Source organism: Alosa alosa, chromosome 4 (genome assembly GCF_017589495.1).
Source record: "Alosa alosa isolate M-15738 ecotype Scorff River chromosome 4, AALO_Geno_1.1, whole genome shotgun sequence".
NCBI classification, from domain to species: Eukaryota; Metazoa; Chordata; class Actinopteri; order Clupeiformes; family Clupeidae; genus Alosa; species Alosa alosa.
The window spans coordinates 6,909,743-6,925,010 of record NC_063192.1 but is presented as its reverse complement, the minus strand read 5'-3'; the positions used below and the strand labels follow the sequence as shown (position 1 = coordinate 6,925,010).

General features: G+C 40.1%; 1 protein-coding gene and 2 long non-coding RNA genes across 3 annotated transcripts; 2 read left to right on the top strand and 1 right to left on the bottom strand.

Annotated features, from left to right (window-relative positions):
• Positions 1-3,767: 3,767 nt before the first annotated feature.
• On the bottom strand, positions 3,768-5,374 carry LOC125293561 (ammonium transporter Rh type B-like). Its single transcript, XM_048241534.1, has one exon. It carries the CDS (start codon positions 5,372-5,374, stop codon positions 3,932-3,934), a length of 1,443 nt encoding a protein of 480 aa, XP_048097491.1. The 3' UTR covers positions 3,768-3,931.
• A 4,901-nt stretch (positions 5,375-10,275) lies between these two features.
• Positions 10,276-11,594, top strand: LOC125293786. Its single transcript, XR_007193428.1, has 3 exons — positions 10,276-10,356; positions 11,225-11,319; positions 11,516-11,594. It is a non-coding gene; the product is annotated as an uncharacterized LOC125293786 (long non-coding RNA).
• On the top strand, positions 11,592-12,791 carry LOC125293785. Its single transcript, XR_007193427.1, has 3 exons — positions 11,592-11,660; positions 12,292-12,422; positions 12,603-12,791. It is a non-coding gene; the product is annotated as an uncharacterized LOC125293785 (long non-coding RNA).
• Positions 12,792-15,268: the final 2,477 nt, after the last annotated feature.

Genomic DNA, 15,268 nt, shown 5'->3' with positions numbered 1-15,268 from the left:
ACTTGACTGCCCAGTGTATGCAATGTTGACAACACATTTCTCTGGAAGCTATATTCGATGGTAGCATCATTAGGTTGCTAACTGGCTAAGTTTATATCGTCAGTGTAACATAACCAACTAGTACAAATTACTTGTTAAAACTTTTCCCACAGACATTGTAGGGAATGTGCATTCATCTGAGAATAAATTCAGATGCAACTTATGAGTATGTGGTGTTACGGCAAAAGGCTTAGCTTGCTAAACCGAGCTACACAGTCTGGCCATTGAAAGCAGTTCTACAATGAGTACACTCACAGTTCTGGCCGTTTAACTGGAATTAGCAAAATGAGGGAACTTAATGTTACCCTTAACCTCGTTGACACACAGATAACTCTCAGTGCAAACGTGCCGTTTATTGATGTTTGCTAAAAGATTTAATATTTTTATAGGTGTTTTCTGTACTCAAGCGGTGCACCTCCATTTTCCCCCTTGGGGGCGTTTTAGCCACGGTAACCACGGCAACTGGGGGCGGTAGACGATTATGACTAGATGCCGACTAGAAGGATCTATCAGAGAGGGTTAAAGCGGAGCGAGAGGCGCAAACGTTCGACAATTTCCGCGTTCGATTATTGCAAGGGGGAGGGGGGGAAATCCCCCTTTATGCAGACCAGAGTAAACCCTCGCTGCACTAATGTCAATGGAGACTTGTGGAATTTTACAAATAAATTGGTCATTATGTCTTTCTGGATTTGTTGAGGGTTTTTTCGAACATTTTGTCATAATCTGTAAGTGTTTGGGATTATTTCAAGCCTAAAAGTGTAATTTTTTAGTGTTCGGATTTGTAATAAAATAACTTAATATCAGACCATGCTGCTGCCAGTTACTGTCCAGTTGTTAGCATGCTAGCTAGCCTCTTAGCTAAGGTAACATTTTAAACGGAGAAGTGTAATTTCTTTGAAATGACAACTAGCTGAATAACATTACTGACATTAGTTAAAGTGGATAGTTTATACTCAAGCGAATTTGGAACAGTATATTAAGTTTAAGCGAAGTCCTTCAACTACTAGTCACTTGTTAGCGCATATCTGTATTGCCATAGCTACTCCCATCCACTTGTATGGTGTTTTAAGCTAGCGTTAGCTAGCTAGCTAGCTCGGTACACATGACTAATTCAATTATTTATATCATGTCCTAAAGAATGATTCATTGGTATCATACATGATTATAGACAATGATACTGTGAACACAATTATGTTTATCTGTTCTTATTGCTTATTAAGAGTGAAAGTTTATTTAGTGACGTAAGGTGACACTCCCACTTATGCAGACCGGAACTGTCCCGTTTTGCTCCCATAGTAACGAATTACGTTGCTCTATCTTGCTAGTAATCAAGGATCTTTGGATCTATCTTCTGGTAAGTGAAACCAGAGCCCATTTATGGAGAGCCGGATCACTCCCAATTAACTCCATTGTACCTGCAATCTGTTGTAGTTCCGCTAGGGGCGATCACGAATAAGTGCAAAAACAATGGGGGTCTATAGAGCTAGACGGCTAAATGTGTCTATTTCACCTGGTTGTCGTTGGAAAATCGAAGATTTGATTGTGGTTTCTGCAAGCTCAATATGGATTATAGGTCAAAAGTTGAATGAACGAGTACTTACGTCCTTTCGATTTCTTACAGGGTTGTTGTTGCCCACAACACACTAGCTTTCTGCTAATGAATGACGTCATTGACGCATTTGAAAGGCTTTTTAGATCAAATAAGTGACTCAAAAAATATAAAACTCTGTATTTTCTGTACTCTGTCTGTATTTTCTCTCCCTCTTTCGCATGCAAAATTTAAATTTCTGGGCAAAAAATTATATCCAGAGAAAAGTGGATTTGAGGGGTACAGCTCCATAGACCTCCATTGGGGCAGCCTGGTTAGCACTCTGGACTTGTAACCGGAGGGTTGCAGGTTCGAGCCCCGACCAGAGGGCCACGGCTGAAGTGCCCTTGAGCAAGGCACCTAACGCCTCACTGCTCCCCGAGCGCCGCTGTTGTAGTAGGCAGCTCACTGCGCCGGGATTAGTGTGTACTTCACCTCACTGTGTGTTCACTGTGTGCTGTGTGTGTTTCACTAATTCACGGATTGGGATAAATGCAGAGACCAAATTTCCCTCACGGGATTAAAAAGAGTATAATACTCATTCATTCTGCACTTATTTGTGAGCGCCCTCATGTGGAACCAGAAAAGGAACTGCAACCAGTTCAGACACCGGAAGTTTCCTTAGAGTGGCGGTTCTCCCCTTATTAGACATTCTCTGCTGAAACTATAGGCGTAGGCCTATAATACAACTTTGATAATAGAAATAACTGACTTTGATAATACCATGTAGTAGCCTGCCTCATAATCAGACATGTCAGATAAGACTTTCTTATAGATGGGTAAATTGTCATGCACATGCATACATTCATAACAAGATTCACAACCTGGTCCACCTGAACAAAATAAATGTAATTAAAAAAAAAGTGGCAAGTGCTAAACATTGCAGAAATGTGACTTATAGGGAAGTTTATGCATAATACTTATAAGGAGAGATATCTAACGTACCGTAAAACTCCAAATAATAGCCCGGGCTTCTATTTTCCCAAATCGCCAAACTGCACCGGCTAGTATTTGAGACAGACCTTTAACTCCCTTTACACAAAACTTTTCCTCTGCAAAGATAGAAAATATTATCGAATTACGGTAATCAATAGCCTATTACTTTTAATGTGGAGCCTGTTTTACCCAAGCTACAGCAGTTATCATTCTTCTTGCTGTAGAACACACACATTGTAATGACTGTCAGGAAATATGACTAAATAAGTCTTTACGCATGTATGCAGGATTTAAAAGTAAAATACATGTAATAACTTATTTACCATTTTACACAAGCAGTTGTGACTAACACGGTGATACCACATATTTTCATATAATTTTTTAGAAGTATTAATTCTTAGAAAATAGATAACAGCATAACAGTCACAAAAAATGATCAAACCTTTAATGATTTAGATGCTTAATAATATCGTTACCTTCCTAAAATAATGGCATCAGTCATTTTTTCAGGTTTTTCAGAAAACACAAAAAGTTAACCAAAAATTGAAGAGATGATATAGGCAAAAAAAGGAAGGTGACAATATTAACTCATTGAGTGCCAAAAACGTAATATTAAATTTTTCCTTCCCCATGCGTTGAGTGGCAAAAACGTAATATTACGTTTTTAGCTTTTTTTTTTAATTATGAAACTAGACACTCTAACATACCTTATATGTGATTTTGGGAACTCTATAATGAATGGAAATTAAATATATGACGATCGAAAACTCATGAAAACGCACAATCTGGACATTTTATCTGGACATTTTATCATAACTCGGTTGCCGCTTTGGGTCGAATCAGTGACGCATGCACGTCAGGTCAAAACCAGGCCATTTTCGTGGGTCTATCACTAGGTGGCAGTCTCGCCAGGTCTCGCTGATCACTTCCTGGAAAGTTTACAGGCAACACTTCATATTTCATGAAAGACGTTATATCTCCATTTCTAGAAAAAAACAGCGATTTTGATGAAAACTAGCCACTGTTTAGCTTGGGATTTCTCAGGAACAGAGGCGTGTAGAAATACACGGTTTGCACCCACTGAGAGCTTAAAGTCTCACCTTTTAAACAAGCCATTGTATGTGTTCATAGCTATAACACAGAATATGCTGTGGCTGTACAAAAATCATCAACAATGGTCTAGATTGCTGGCACTCTAGGACAAAGCTTCCGAAAACAGCTTGGCATTCAATGAGTTAAGGTAACTATTTAGAAAGTAGAAAAATAAAATAGCAACTTAAACATTGCTTGCATTAAAGTAATGACATGTCAATCTGAACTGCAGTTTTCCCTGTACTTGCCCTGAATGAGTATGTTTAGAGACAGTCCTTAGTCCTTTGAGTCTCCTAGTTTGGTTTCTGTGTTTACACATGATGAACCAGCCTGGCCAGCCATGCAGTCGTAGTCTGGAGGCACATCAAAGAACAGCTCATCATCAAAGCAAGACTCATCATCCGGGGAGGCCAGATAAGGCAGTCTCAGTACCAGGCCTGTCAACACCCCACCTACAGCTGCTACTGCTATGGTGCCAAACACCGCCGTCACCTGGTACAGTGCCTGCTCCCGGGCACTGCGGCCTAGCCCTGGCTGAAGCCCCGGAATTAACCTTTGCAGTTCCTCAAGCCGAGGGTCACCCTCCTGGGGTGCACGGTAGCAGAAGATCTCATAGAGGCTGGGTCCGTAGGTGGCCTCACTGGCGAGCAGGATAGCCACGATGCCTGCTGCACTGGAGATGAGACCTGTCAGGCCGTGGAGGTTATGAATGCCGCACTGGTCTTGGATCCTGAGGTGCTGGGACATGAAAGGACTCAGATATTTGTATCCCAGCATGCATGCTGTGCATCCTATCATCCCCAGCATGTAGGCCGCAGCCGGACTGATCATCATGTCAACTGAAGCGCCCACAGTCACTCCCCCCGCCAGCGTAACATTCTGCACGTCGGCCATTGTAAGCTTGCCATTCTTGTTTAGCATTGCAGAAAGGGCAAAGGCAGTGAGGGTTGAGGCACTCAGTCCGATGAAGGTATGCAGAACAGCCCGGTGTTGGTCATCGCCCTTTAGGGTGAGGGCAGAATTAAAGGAAGGCCAGAACACCCATAGAAACAGTGTTCCCATCAGTGACAAAATGTCAGATTGGTAGCTTGTCACCTCCTTGGCATGACCCTGGTTGAGACAGGGTCTGTACAGGGCAAATGTGACACCCAGACCAAAGTAACAGGCAAAGAGGTGAATGAGGATGGACCCACCTGCATCGTTGATCTTCAGGTATGTGAGCACAGCCCACTCAGTGATGGCAAAAACTGGCACCTCCAGCAGAGCCATTACCAGGAGCTGCACAGGGCTGGTCTTCCCCAGAACTGCCCCGAATGAAATCAGCACAACTGCACATGCAAACTCGGCATTGATTAAGTTTATCACGCCAAGGTGGATCTTGCCTTCTTTGTAGAACTGGAGGAATCCCTGAACAAGGATAGCCCACTGAATAGCAAATGTAGCTGTCAGGAAATTAAAAACCATGCCGCCAAATCCATATAGGCGGAAAAATGCCAGCAGGCAGCCGAAGCCAATGAAGATCATCACTTGAATGTCAGTGAAGAAAGGATAGTCACGGTAGAGCGAGTTCTCCATTGGCTTGGTGAGATTATTCTGCAGTTTGGCATTGGCATCATCATCATAGGTGACAAAGAAAGTGTAAAGTGTCACAATGATGACCTCCAGCAGGAGCACAAGTGCTGGCAGTCGCACTCTCAGACTGGTTGAGCTTCTTTTCATCTTTGCAGGCTCCAAGAAGAATGACACGAATGCCCCTTCTGTTTCTGTCTTTAAGTCTTCTCTTATCCTCTTCAGTGTGATAGCAACATTGCTCATCATTGGCTGAGGCCAGAAATACTCTGCCCCTTTCTCCTGTACTTTGTCCATTTTAAACATGCTATCTCAGGCCTTGTGAAAAGTCAGCAAGTTATTTTATTTGACATATAGTCTATAAAGTAATTAAGTTATGGCTCACTTGCAACAAAAGAAGTTAGAGACTATCTTAACCAATGGTGTGTTTTGTGTTTTACTTACCAGTAAAGTTGATATGAGTTTCCTTTTGTTGATAATAGTTTCCTATTGATTATTTTCTCACAAATAGTCAACAACTAGGGTCACTAAGTAATTACCTTTTTAGATGATTATTGACTTCAATGGATGACTGGATTCAACCAAAGCACACAGATACAATTACACAAAAACTGCATGTGGGGGTATATACATATACTTTCAATCACCTGATGTTACAACGTAGGAAGGCTTTTTGCACACCTATTTTGTTGGGCAGGTGCATTGGAAGGTCGCAGATCAGGAGCTTAGAAAGAATCCCGCAAACTGACCATTCCGCAAACAATTATTTATTAGAAATTACAACGTTTCAGTCTTAGACCTTCATCAGGTAAATTACCTGATCACCTTATGTTGTTTGTGTATTGATATCATTCAGGGATAAAGTACAGTGTTGCCACACAGCTGAAACCAAATGAGAGCTGAACCAAAATGTTTAAATACAGTTACTCATATTTTGTATTTTAAATGTGTAATATGGAATACATGTATTCAGTTACTTCCCAACCCTGTTCACGCATGTTGTTTTGGAAAGGATTAAGTGGTAACTAGAGTCTTGCCCTTGGTCCATTAAAAAGACCAATCAGGCCTTAGGGTAGTAACCAGCTGAAGAACCAACAAGGTTCACAATCGGTGGCAGGATGGATTGAACAGAAATCATGGAAATGTAATAATTACTAAGGGTGTATGTCAGTTATGCAAGGCTCCAAGTGCAATTACGAGTGCAAGGATCAAAGTTTGGGGAGATGACTTTTGGAACACAGATTGACTTTTTTTACTCAGTAAACAAATGTAGGTCAGTTTTTCACAACCTACTCTAGAACATTCCTGGGTCACCTTGCAATGTGTTTGAGCTACTTTGAAAGCTTATAGCTTGGAGAAAATTGAACTACATTATAGGCAAATCTTTGGTTATCTAAGGATATTGAAAAAGTAGTTCACATTACTCAAAAATAGTACAATTATATTTTTTGTTTGAGTTTATATTTGTTAGTGATACAAAAAAAAGTCACAAGACAGCAATTGGGTTTATTGCAAAAACAGACTTTTTCGCAGGTCACACATACAAAAAGTGTGTGTTTGTGGCTGCCTGATAAAGGATTGCAAGGGCAGTGCTGGTCAAAGGGGGTTCAAATACAGTAGAGAAGCAATGTGACACTGACTATTTTATTATTTGACATAACGTGAGTCTGCAGGATAACATTGGATAGTCTGCACTGCAGGATAGTCAAACCTCTTTGGGTTGTCAGGGCTATTCTCGACTGACTCCAACCTTCACTTGTTTCCCATCTGCAGAGAGAGTTAGACAGGGCCCTGTGATGGCAGGGTCCAGAGTTAACTATACGGGGAGAAGAAATAGTGTACCAATTAGCAATGGCACCTTCGGGTTAATATCAACATTTTCTCACAAACATTTGACATTTTGACCATTTCATAGCAAAACTATGATATACCACATAGCGGTACAAAATATGAACGCCGCTCAGTCCTGTACATCCGTTCTGCGAAAATAAATCACACTTGTCAATTTGTCTCCATCTCCTACTCCATCTACTTGAAACTTGCTTGTATGTGCATGCCTGTGTGTGCGTGCATGCGTGTCTCTGTGTGCATGCATGTTCCAACACTGTGGAAGACATCATGTCTCACCCCCGTTCCCAAGAAACCACACCCCAGCGAGCTTAATGACTTCAGGCCTGTCGCTCTAACATCACATGTGATGAAAACAATGGAGCGGCTGGTCTTAGGTATGCTCAGACCCCAGGTACGCCATGCACTAGACCCTTTACAGTTTGCATACCAGGAGAAAGTGGGCGTGGACGATGTGACGATGCCATCACATCTTCTACACAGGACACATTCTCACCTGGACAAGGGGAAAAGTGCTGTGAGAATCATGTTCTTTGAAGTGCTTTTAACACCATCCAACCCCTCAGACTGGGAGACAAGGTCTTGCAGATGGGTGTGGAGCGACCACAGTTCGTCAGACTGAAGAACTGCCTCTGACACTGTGATCAGCAGCACCTGAGCGCCACAGGGAACTGTGCTCTCTCCAGTCCTGTTCACCCTGTACACATCTGACTTCCGCTACAACACCGAGTCATGCCACATGCAGAAGTTTTCTGATGACACTGCAATTGTGGGGTGTATCAGGGACGAGCAAGAGGAGGAGTACAGGAGCCTGGTGGAGGACTTTGTGCAGTGGTGCAAACTCAATCACCTTCAACTAAACACTTCAAAGACCAAGGAGATGGTGGTGGATTTCCGAAGGTCTAAGCCCGCTCTGCTACCAGTCTCCATTGATGGGGTCAATGTGGAGGTGGTAAGCACCTACAAGTATCTGGGTCTCCACCTGGACAATAAAATGGACTGGTCAACCAACACTGATGCACTCTACAAGAAAGGTCAGAGCAGGCTGTACTTCCTGAGGAGGCTGCGGTCCTTCAATGTGTGCAGCAAGCTCCTCAGGATGTTCTATCAGTCTGTTGTGGCCAACGCCCTCTTCTATGCAGTAATATGCTGGGGAGGAAGCACAAAGAAGAAGGATGCTGGGTGACTTGACAGGCTGGTAAGGAAGGCTGGCTCTGTAGTGGGAGCTGAAGTGCATCACTTCAATATCTGACAAAAGGACCCTAAACAAACTGATCAACATCTTGGACAATGAATGTCATCCACTCTACAGCACAATCAAAAACCTAAAGAGCTTGATCAGCTGGAGACTTCGCTCACTGCCATGCACAACTGAAAGGCTGAGGAAGTCATTTGTTCTTAGGGCCATTGAACTGTACAATGCCTCACTAAAGGGAAGAGGAGAGATAGACTTCTCTGCTTAGTCTGTCTGCCTCTCCACCCTCTCCATGTCCATGTTTTTTGAGTACTGACTGCCCACTACTGCTTACTACTGTTTTACTACTGTTCTACTATTGTACACAGCCTAATGTTTTCTCTACTGTTTTACTGCTACACTGTTTTTTTCATGCTATATTAGCATACATGATCAATGGCTGCGGTAAGGCTTCTGATACAATACTGAATGAATGAATGGCTATAACCCTATTACCTCAACCTGTTCTTGCACTGAAATAGTTTTTTATTTTACCTTGTCTACATTACACTTTACTCCCCTATTTGTCTATATTATTTATGCTGGTCTCTAGACCTTACTCTTGCACTGTTGCACTGTTGGACTACTTTTTGCACCTTCACCATGACACTCACTCACTCTCTTGAGCACCTTGCCAGGCACACATAACTAAGGACTATGGCTGGACTACTGTTTGCACATCGGACTTTCTTAATTTAACTTATATAGTGTAATTAGTTTTTGGCTGGACCACTGTTTGCACCTTCACCATGACACTCACTCCCTTTAGCACATCACCAGTCCTGGCCCTGTCACTACAAGCGTCTTATGCTTGATCACCCTCAAGCACATTGGACTTTCTTAATTTAACTTATATAGTGTATTTAGTTTTTAGTTTTGTTAGTTTTCTTATCTGTCTTATCTTCTACTGTCTTTATTGTACAGTGGAGTTTAGTTATATGTTTATACTTACACTTATGTTTACCACTTCTGCTGTAAGTGCATGTTGTGTGTTATGTCTGTATGCTACCGAGACCCTTGAATTTCCCCTTGAGGATCAATAAAGTATCTATCTATCTATCTATCTATCTATCTATCTATCTATCTATCTATATCAAGATATCCTATAGGATTAACATAATCCTGTAAAATCTCAATGGAAGAAAAGAAAATGCTAATGTAACGTATTGTAACGAACCCCAATGTCAGAATCGTTTTCTGTAGTTTCATTGACAATTAATTCAGGCCAGACCTGGCCCTTATGCCCCAGTACTAATTATTATAAGCCTATTTCTAACCAACATTTCATTTTGGAACACCTAAACAAGAATTAAAGCACATACAAATATATTAGGCCTACCTATAGGCTACCAATAGTGTATTGACAGCCACTTCATCAGCTAGCCTACATTGACATGACTTTGTGTAAATAGGCCTACTGACAATACAAATGTTTTACAGAACATTGTAAGTTTTGTTATTGTACCATTGATCTTTTGTTTTTTTGTATTAATTCATTTAAATAGTATTATTAGGTTCTTTGACCCTAACATTATACCGAATATACATTGTCTTCCCTGATAGTATGTATGACATTGGATTTTAAAATCACAGATTGTAGGCTAGGCCAATACAAGTTCAAGCCAAATGTACTTCTCTATCCACATTGCACAAGTATACTTGTGCCATTATAGGCCTAGTCAAGTCAAGTCAAGTCAAGTTTATTTACAGTATAAAGCGCATTTCATACACAGAGCACTGTAAAAAATGAATCCTGGTGCCAAGGAAATTACACACAAAAAAATCAAGTATGACTTAATTTCTTGAAGCAGTCGCCTTAAAAAAATAACTATTATGTTTTCCTCCAAATAAATCAACTACATTTGCGAGAAATATATTCAGAGAAAATGTTCCCTAAAAGAATTGTGGGAAATTGCACAATTTCTCGCTGATAAATGTGCAGCCTTTTCCTCAAATATTTTAAACATCTGAAAAACGTCCTTCAGTTGAGATTTTGAAAAGAATGCCTGGAAGATGGACGCCATTGAAGTTCAGCATGGAATAGTAAAAGGTAAAGTATTTTGTTCCTGCTACTTGTGAAAGCTAGCATGAAACCTACTACAAATATACAATTAAGTAATGTCACATCACAGGTATATATTTTCATACCAACGTGTTTGACCTACTAGGAAATATTGGTGAAGTTAGCTTAACAGTAGCAAGGTCGCTAACGTTAGCTGTAGAAGCTAGCTGCTACTCAGATGGTTGGTAAACTAACCAGCAAGCTAACCTTAACTTCGGTAGGTTATATTATAACCGTATCAATTTCAAATGGCCAAGTTTATAATCATTTGTAATACTTGGGACACTCTAAACTGACATTAATATATTATTGGAGTCGACGATGTCTTAATCTTTTTGTAACGAATTTGAAAATGGTTGGTTGGAATTTTAATAGCCACTGAGGGAATAGCTAACATGCTAACGTAGCTGGTTAACATTAGTTAGCCAGGACTCCACTGTTCTAAGCGATCTAGTGTGGTGTCAAATGCTTGTCTGGCACTAAGGGATCTGTTGACTGACTAATAACGTTAGCTGAGACCACCAGGGCATTCTTTTAGGCATTTGTAGCATACACGTGGTGTAAGGTAACTGTTGGTGTTGTTGGTTAAGGTTAGGTGCATTGTCCATTCTCAGTAATAGTATTGATATTAGTTAAGTGTCTGTTGGTTTTATTTGGGTTATTTAGCGATTATGTTAACATATTTGAACACAAACACTTCTGTTTGTCTGCGGTTAAAACATTTGGTAGCCTACATGGTAAATGATGTCAGGATGAATTTTGGAAGTCCTTTGCTAGTTAAGTTAGTTGATATAATGCTGATAGTCAATTGTGGTTCTTGTGTTTATATAATTATGGATTTTGTTTGTTTTAACAGGGTTGGCAAAATGCTCATCAAGGTCCAGTACCGTGGACTAAAAAAGTACCTCAAACTGCAGCCTGGTTTTTCTTATGAAAGTTTCATTGAAGAAGGTAAGGTTTTATGTGAGCTTAGCTAATAAATTTAAAATCCATGTTTGCATGCATCTGATATCAGATCACTTGGCCAGTGGGTAAGGTAAAAAAAGATTTTGTTACCCTTTAGTTGAATTAAATTAACTAAAATTGGAAACTGAATTTCTTAAATTCTTAAAGCAACCCTTTAAGATTCCAATTTTGTGTTTTGCAGAATTTGTGCCAGCAGGTTCTTCTCCTCTAAATTCTTCACTTTTCTGAAGTGATATGGAGAGGTCCTCTTCAAACAAGGGCATCAATCTCCTGGTGCAGGAGAGAACACCTCTGCCATAGGGGATGCAGCAGAAAAGGCCAAATGGGTGAGCATTTAAAATTAAAATCTCACTAGGAAAAATCCTTGTCTGTCCTCCAAATGCGGAAGCCTGGCTTCGTGTTCCGGTAGTGTCAAATCAACGGGCACGTTCAATCTTGCAGCACTACACAGATCTGGCTGAGCGTGAAGGCATGTTTTTAGATTCAGCCAGATCTGCTTGCAGATCCAGTGCTGCAAGATCGAGCAGCGCCAGCTCATTTGGCATGTTAACGGAACACTAATTTAGGCAATTTTCTTCCTTCAGATACAGGTCTTGTTATAATCTCCTGTGCGGCTTTCAAAAGTTTATAACACTTTAGTTTGTCTGTAGAGACCCTCACCACACTACCAAGTGTAATCATATTTTGAGCACTGCCAGTGGTTTAAAATAGTGTTTGTTTTTTCAACATGCTTGCTGCCCCCTTAACTTTCACTGTAGCCTATTCTGCTGTCTGTGTTGCAGTCTTGCTCAAAACTCCACCAATTAACACAATTTTGCTACCACACTACCATAAATATACCCTAGGTTGTTTGTGCTCTTGAGTTACACTTTAATACATTTCCTGTGTTTTTAGAGGGTGCAGGTAAGTTTTCTCTTTACAAGTGTATCACCGTTATTGTTTCTCTTTTACCCATAGATGGTCCAGGAGGTTCTGGAGAAGAGTTCAGGAGGAGAGGAAACAATGGAGGAGTATAAGAGATTGAGCACCTTGACACACTGCACAAGACGGCATCATATCCTGGTCAGCCACATTGTTGAAATGCATGGGTATGTTTTGTTTTGTAATGTGAAAAAACAAAGTAGAAGCATTATTGTGCACATATAGCCTCTCACACAACTAGCCTGCAGCGTGACAAGAAAAACCTAAATTTGGTAGTAGAATTGTTGTGTAAAAACAATTTTTAACTGATGTTTGTCCTTCTTTACACTTCTCTCATCTTCTTAAAGGAACTCTGGATCTCATTCATAGTCAGCATTGGGTCCTTGGTTACCTGTCTGACCAAGGCCCCTTTGTCCCAGGATTACTCAGTTTGGCTTGCATTTTTGCGGAGAGTTGGAGGATTTTGTGTAGATGTTGATGAAGATGATATGTTTGTTATATCTCTGTCAGTCGTCTGAATATTTTTAAATGTTTTTTTTAAAATGCCCAAGCTATTGTTGTTTTTTTTTTTTTTCTCAACGTCAGGTTTAATTTACACTGAATAAATGCTGTTAAATGAAATACTGACTCTCTAATTGTGTATATACACCACATCCTTTAAAATGTATAGTAATAGACTTATTTAAAACATGCATAACTGCTCAAAATAAGTGAGGCAACTATATTACACATTGATTTTATCATGCGATATTAACCAGAAAAAATCAGGGAAATTTCCTTGATTTATTTTGAATATCGTAATTGCATTGAGATATTTTACACAATTTGTTTTTGTATACATGAATAATTTAAGTAAATTTCCATGATTTGTTAAAATCTATATTCTTAAAAATAATAGGGTTATATTTTTCCCTAATATTTTCACGTGTAATAAGTTGCCTCATTTTTTTCATGCATTCCTACTGTGTAATTTTTTACAGTGAGGTCATTCAATGTGCTTTACATAAACAAAACCAAACAATAATAATAAATAAAAGCATAGAAGGGCAATATAGTCAAAGAATAGTTAAAAGGTAAAGATCATAATAAAAAGAAAACATAAAACACAAGGTAAAATCATTTAAAAATAAAGAATAATTAGTAAGCAAAAACAAAGGCAAAAGTAGTAAAAAAAAGTAATAAAAGACAAGGTAGAATAATTATCAAGGCAGATTCAGAATTTGTAACTCGGCACAGTTAGCAGAAAGCATCTGAGAACAGTGGTCTTAAGTCTAGATTTAAAACTGGCTACAGTTGGGGCCTTTTTGATGTCATCCGAAAGTTGGTTCCACAGCTGAGCCGCATAGCAGCTAAAAGCTGCTTCACCATGTTTAGTTCTAACTGTAGGTTTTACTAGCAGGTTTTTCACCTGGGACCTGAGAGGACGAGAAGGTGTGTACTGCTGAAGCATGTCTGACAAGTATTAGGTCCTGCTCCATTTACTGATTTATAAACAAGCAATAGTGCTTTAAAGTCAATTCAAGCCAGTGCAAGGACTTAAGAATTGGAGTAATGTGGTCAGTTCTTTTAGTTTTTGTTAGAATCCTAGCTGCTGCATTTTGTATCACCTGAAGCTGTTTAATAGTCTTTTTAGGAAGGCCTGTGAACAGTCCATTGCAGTAATCAACCCTGCTGGAGATAAATGCATGAATTAGTTTTTCTAAGTCATGTTTTGACATCGGCCCTCTGAGTTTGGCAATATTTTTGAGGTGGTAATTTAGTTATCGCTTTCATGTGGCTGTTGAAATTTAGATCACTGTCAATTAATACACCAAGATTTTTAACAGTATCCTTTGCCTTCAACCCTTGTCAGACATCACTCTTCCCAAGTGTAAAGGCTACCGAGATGTTCTGGTTGTCCTGTGCAAGTTCTCCAGGTGGATTGAGGCATTCCCTGCACGATCTGGAATTGCACTACACACTGCCAAAGTCCTTGTGAAAGACATCATTCCCCGATGTGGATTGCCATAACATAGTCGGCAGTGAAGGTCCAGGGTGAGAGAAAAGTGGATACATGCAAGCCATTTGCAAACTAATAGAACCGCCTGAAACATGGGCTTGGGTAGGGGATGCAATTCTATCTGAGTTTCCACCGATCTTCTTTTTAGGGGTGAGGTGTGAACTAGGGGGGAAGATTCACGGGGGAGACTTTCATTTTGACAGGGGAATTTATGGCGTCAGGAGAAATGAAAGGTTAGGGATCCGAGAGTAAAATCTTTCTTTGAGAACCCGAGCATGCTCAGGGTGTTGAGGTAGTGGACTCTTCTTGACACAAACTCATGTTATGAAAAATTATAGACTTAGATAAGTCTTATAATTGATTTTGATGATTAAATATGTGTGATTACTGATATATGAAATGTTTAATCTGAGGATACAATTACAATTGCAGATTTTTGAGAATGATTACAATTAGATAGATCAAGAGGAGGGAGTAATCCTGTAGTCCTGGTTCTAAAGGTGGGTTTCTGGGGACACCCGTAAGGGAGCTGAACACGCAGCAACGGGTTAACCGGGGACTCACTGGGGGACCAGGGTTGGGAGGTTGCTACACCCCTATAATAGATAATTATATATATTATTGTTTCCATGACTATCCTTCAACTGATACTGCTCTTTCTTTTCACTCCACATGTACCTATGAGGTTGCCGGGAGCCACAGACAACATCTGGGACAGAGACTTTGCCTTTGAACTGAACTGTTGCTGGCCGGTTTCCTGAACTTCCAAAAGACTTTGTTTTCCTTTTCTTTTGACTCTTAGAATGAGATAATCATCAGCAACATAATCAGTTTTTAAGTTTTCTTTCAAGGTGCCTGCACTTCTTTTCTTTTCCTTAAAGTGCCTGAGAGGTAATGCTTGGTTTGTTATCTGTTCTTTAGACCACATCAGACTCCTGTTTATTTGTTTTGTATGATCTATACAAATCTGTGTTTTTGATTGATCAAGAGGGGGGACTGTAGAATTCTGGGGTA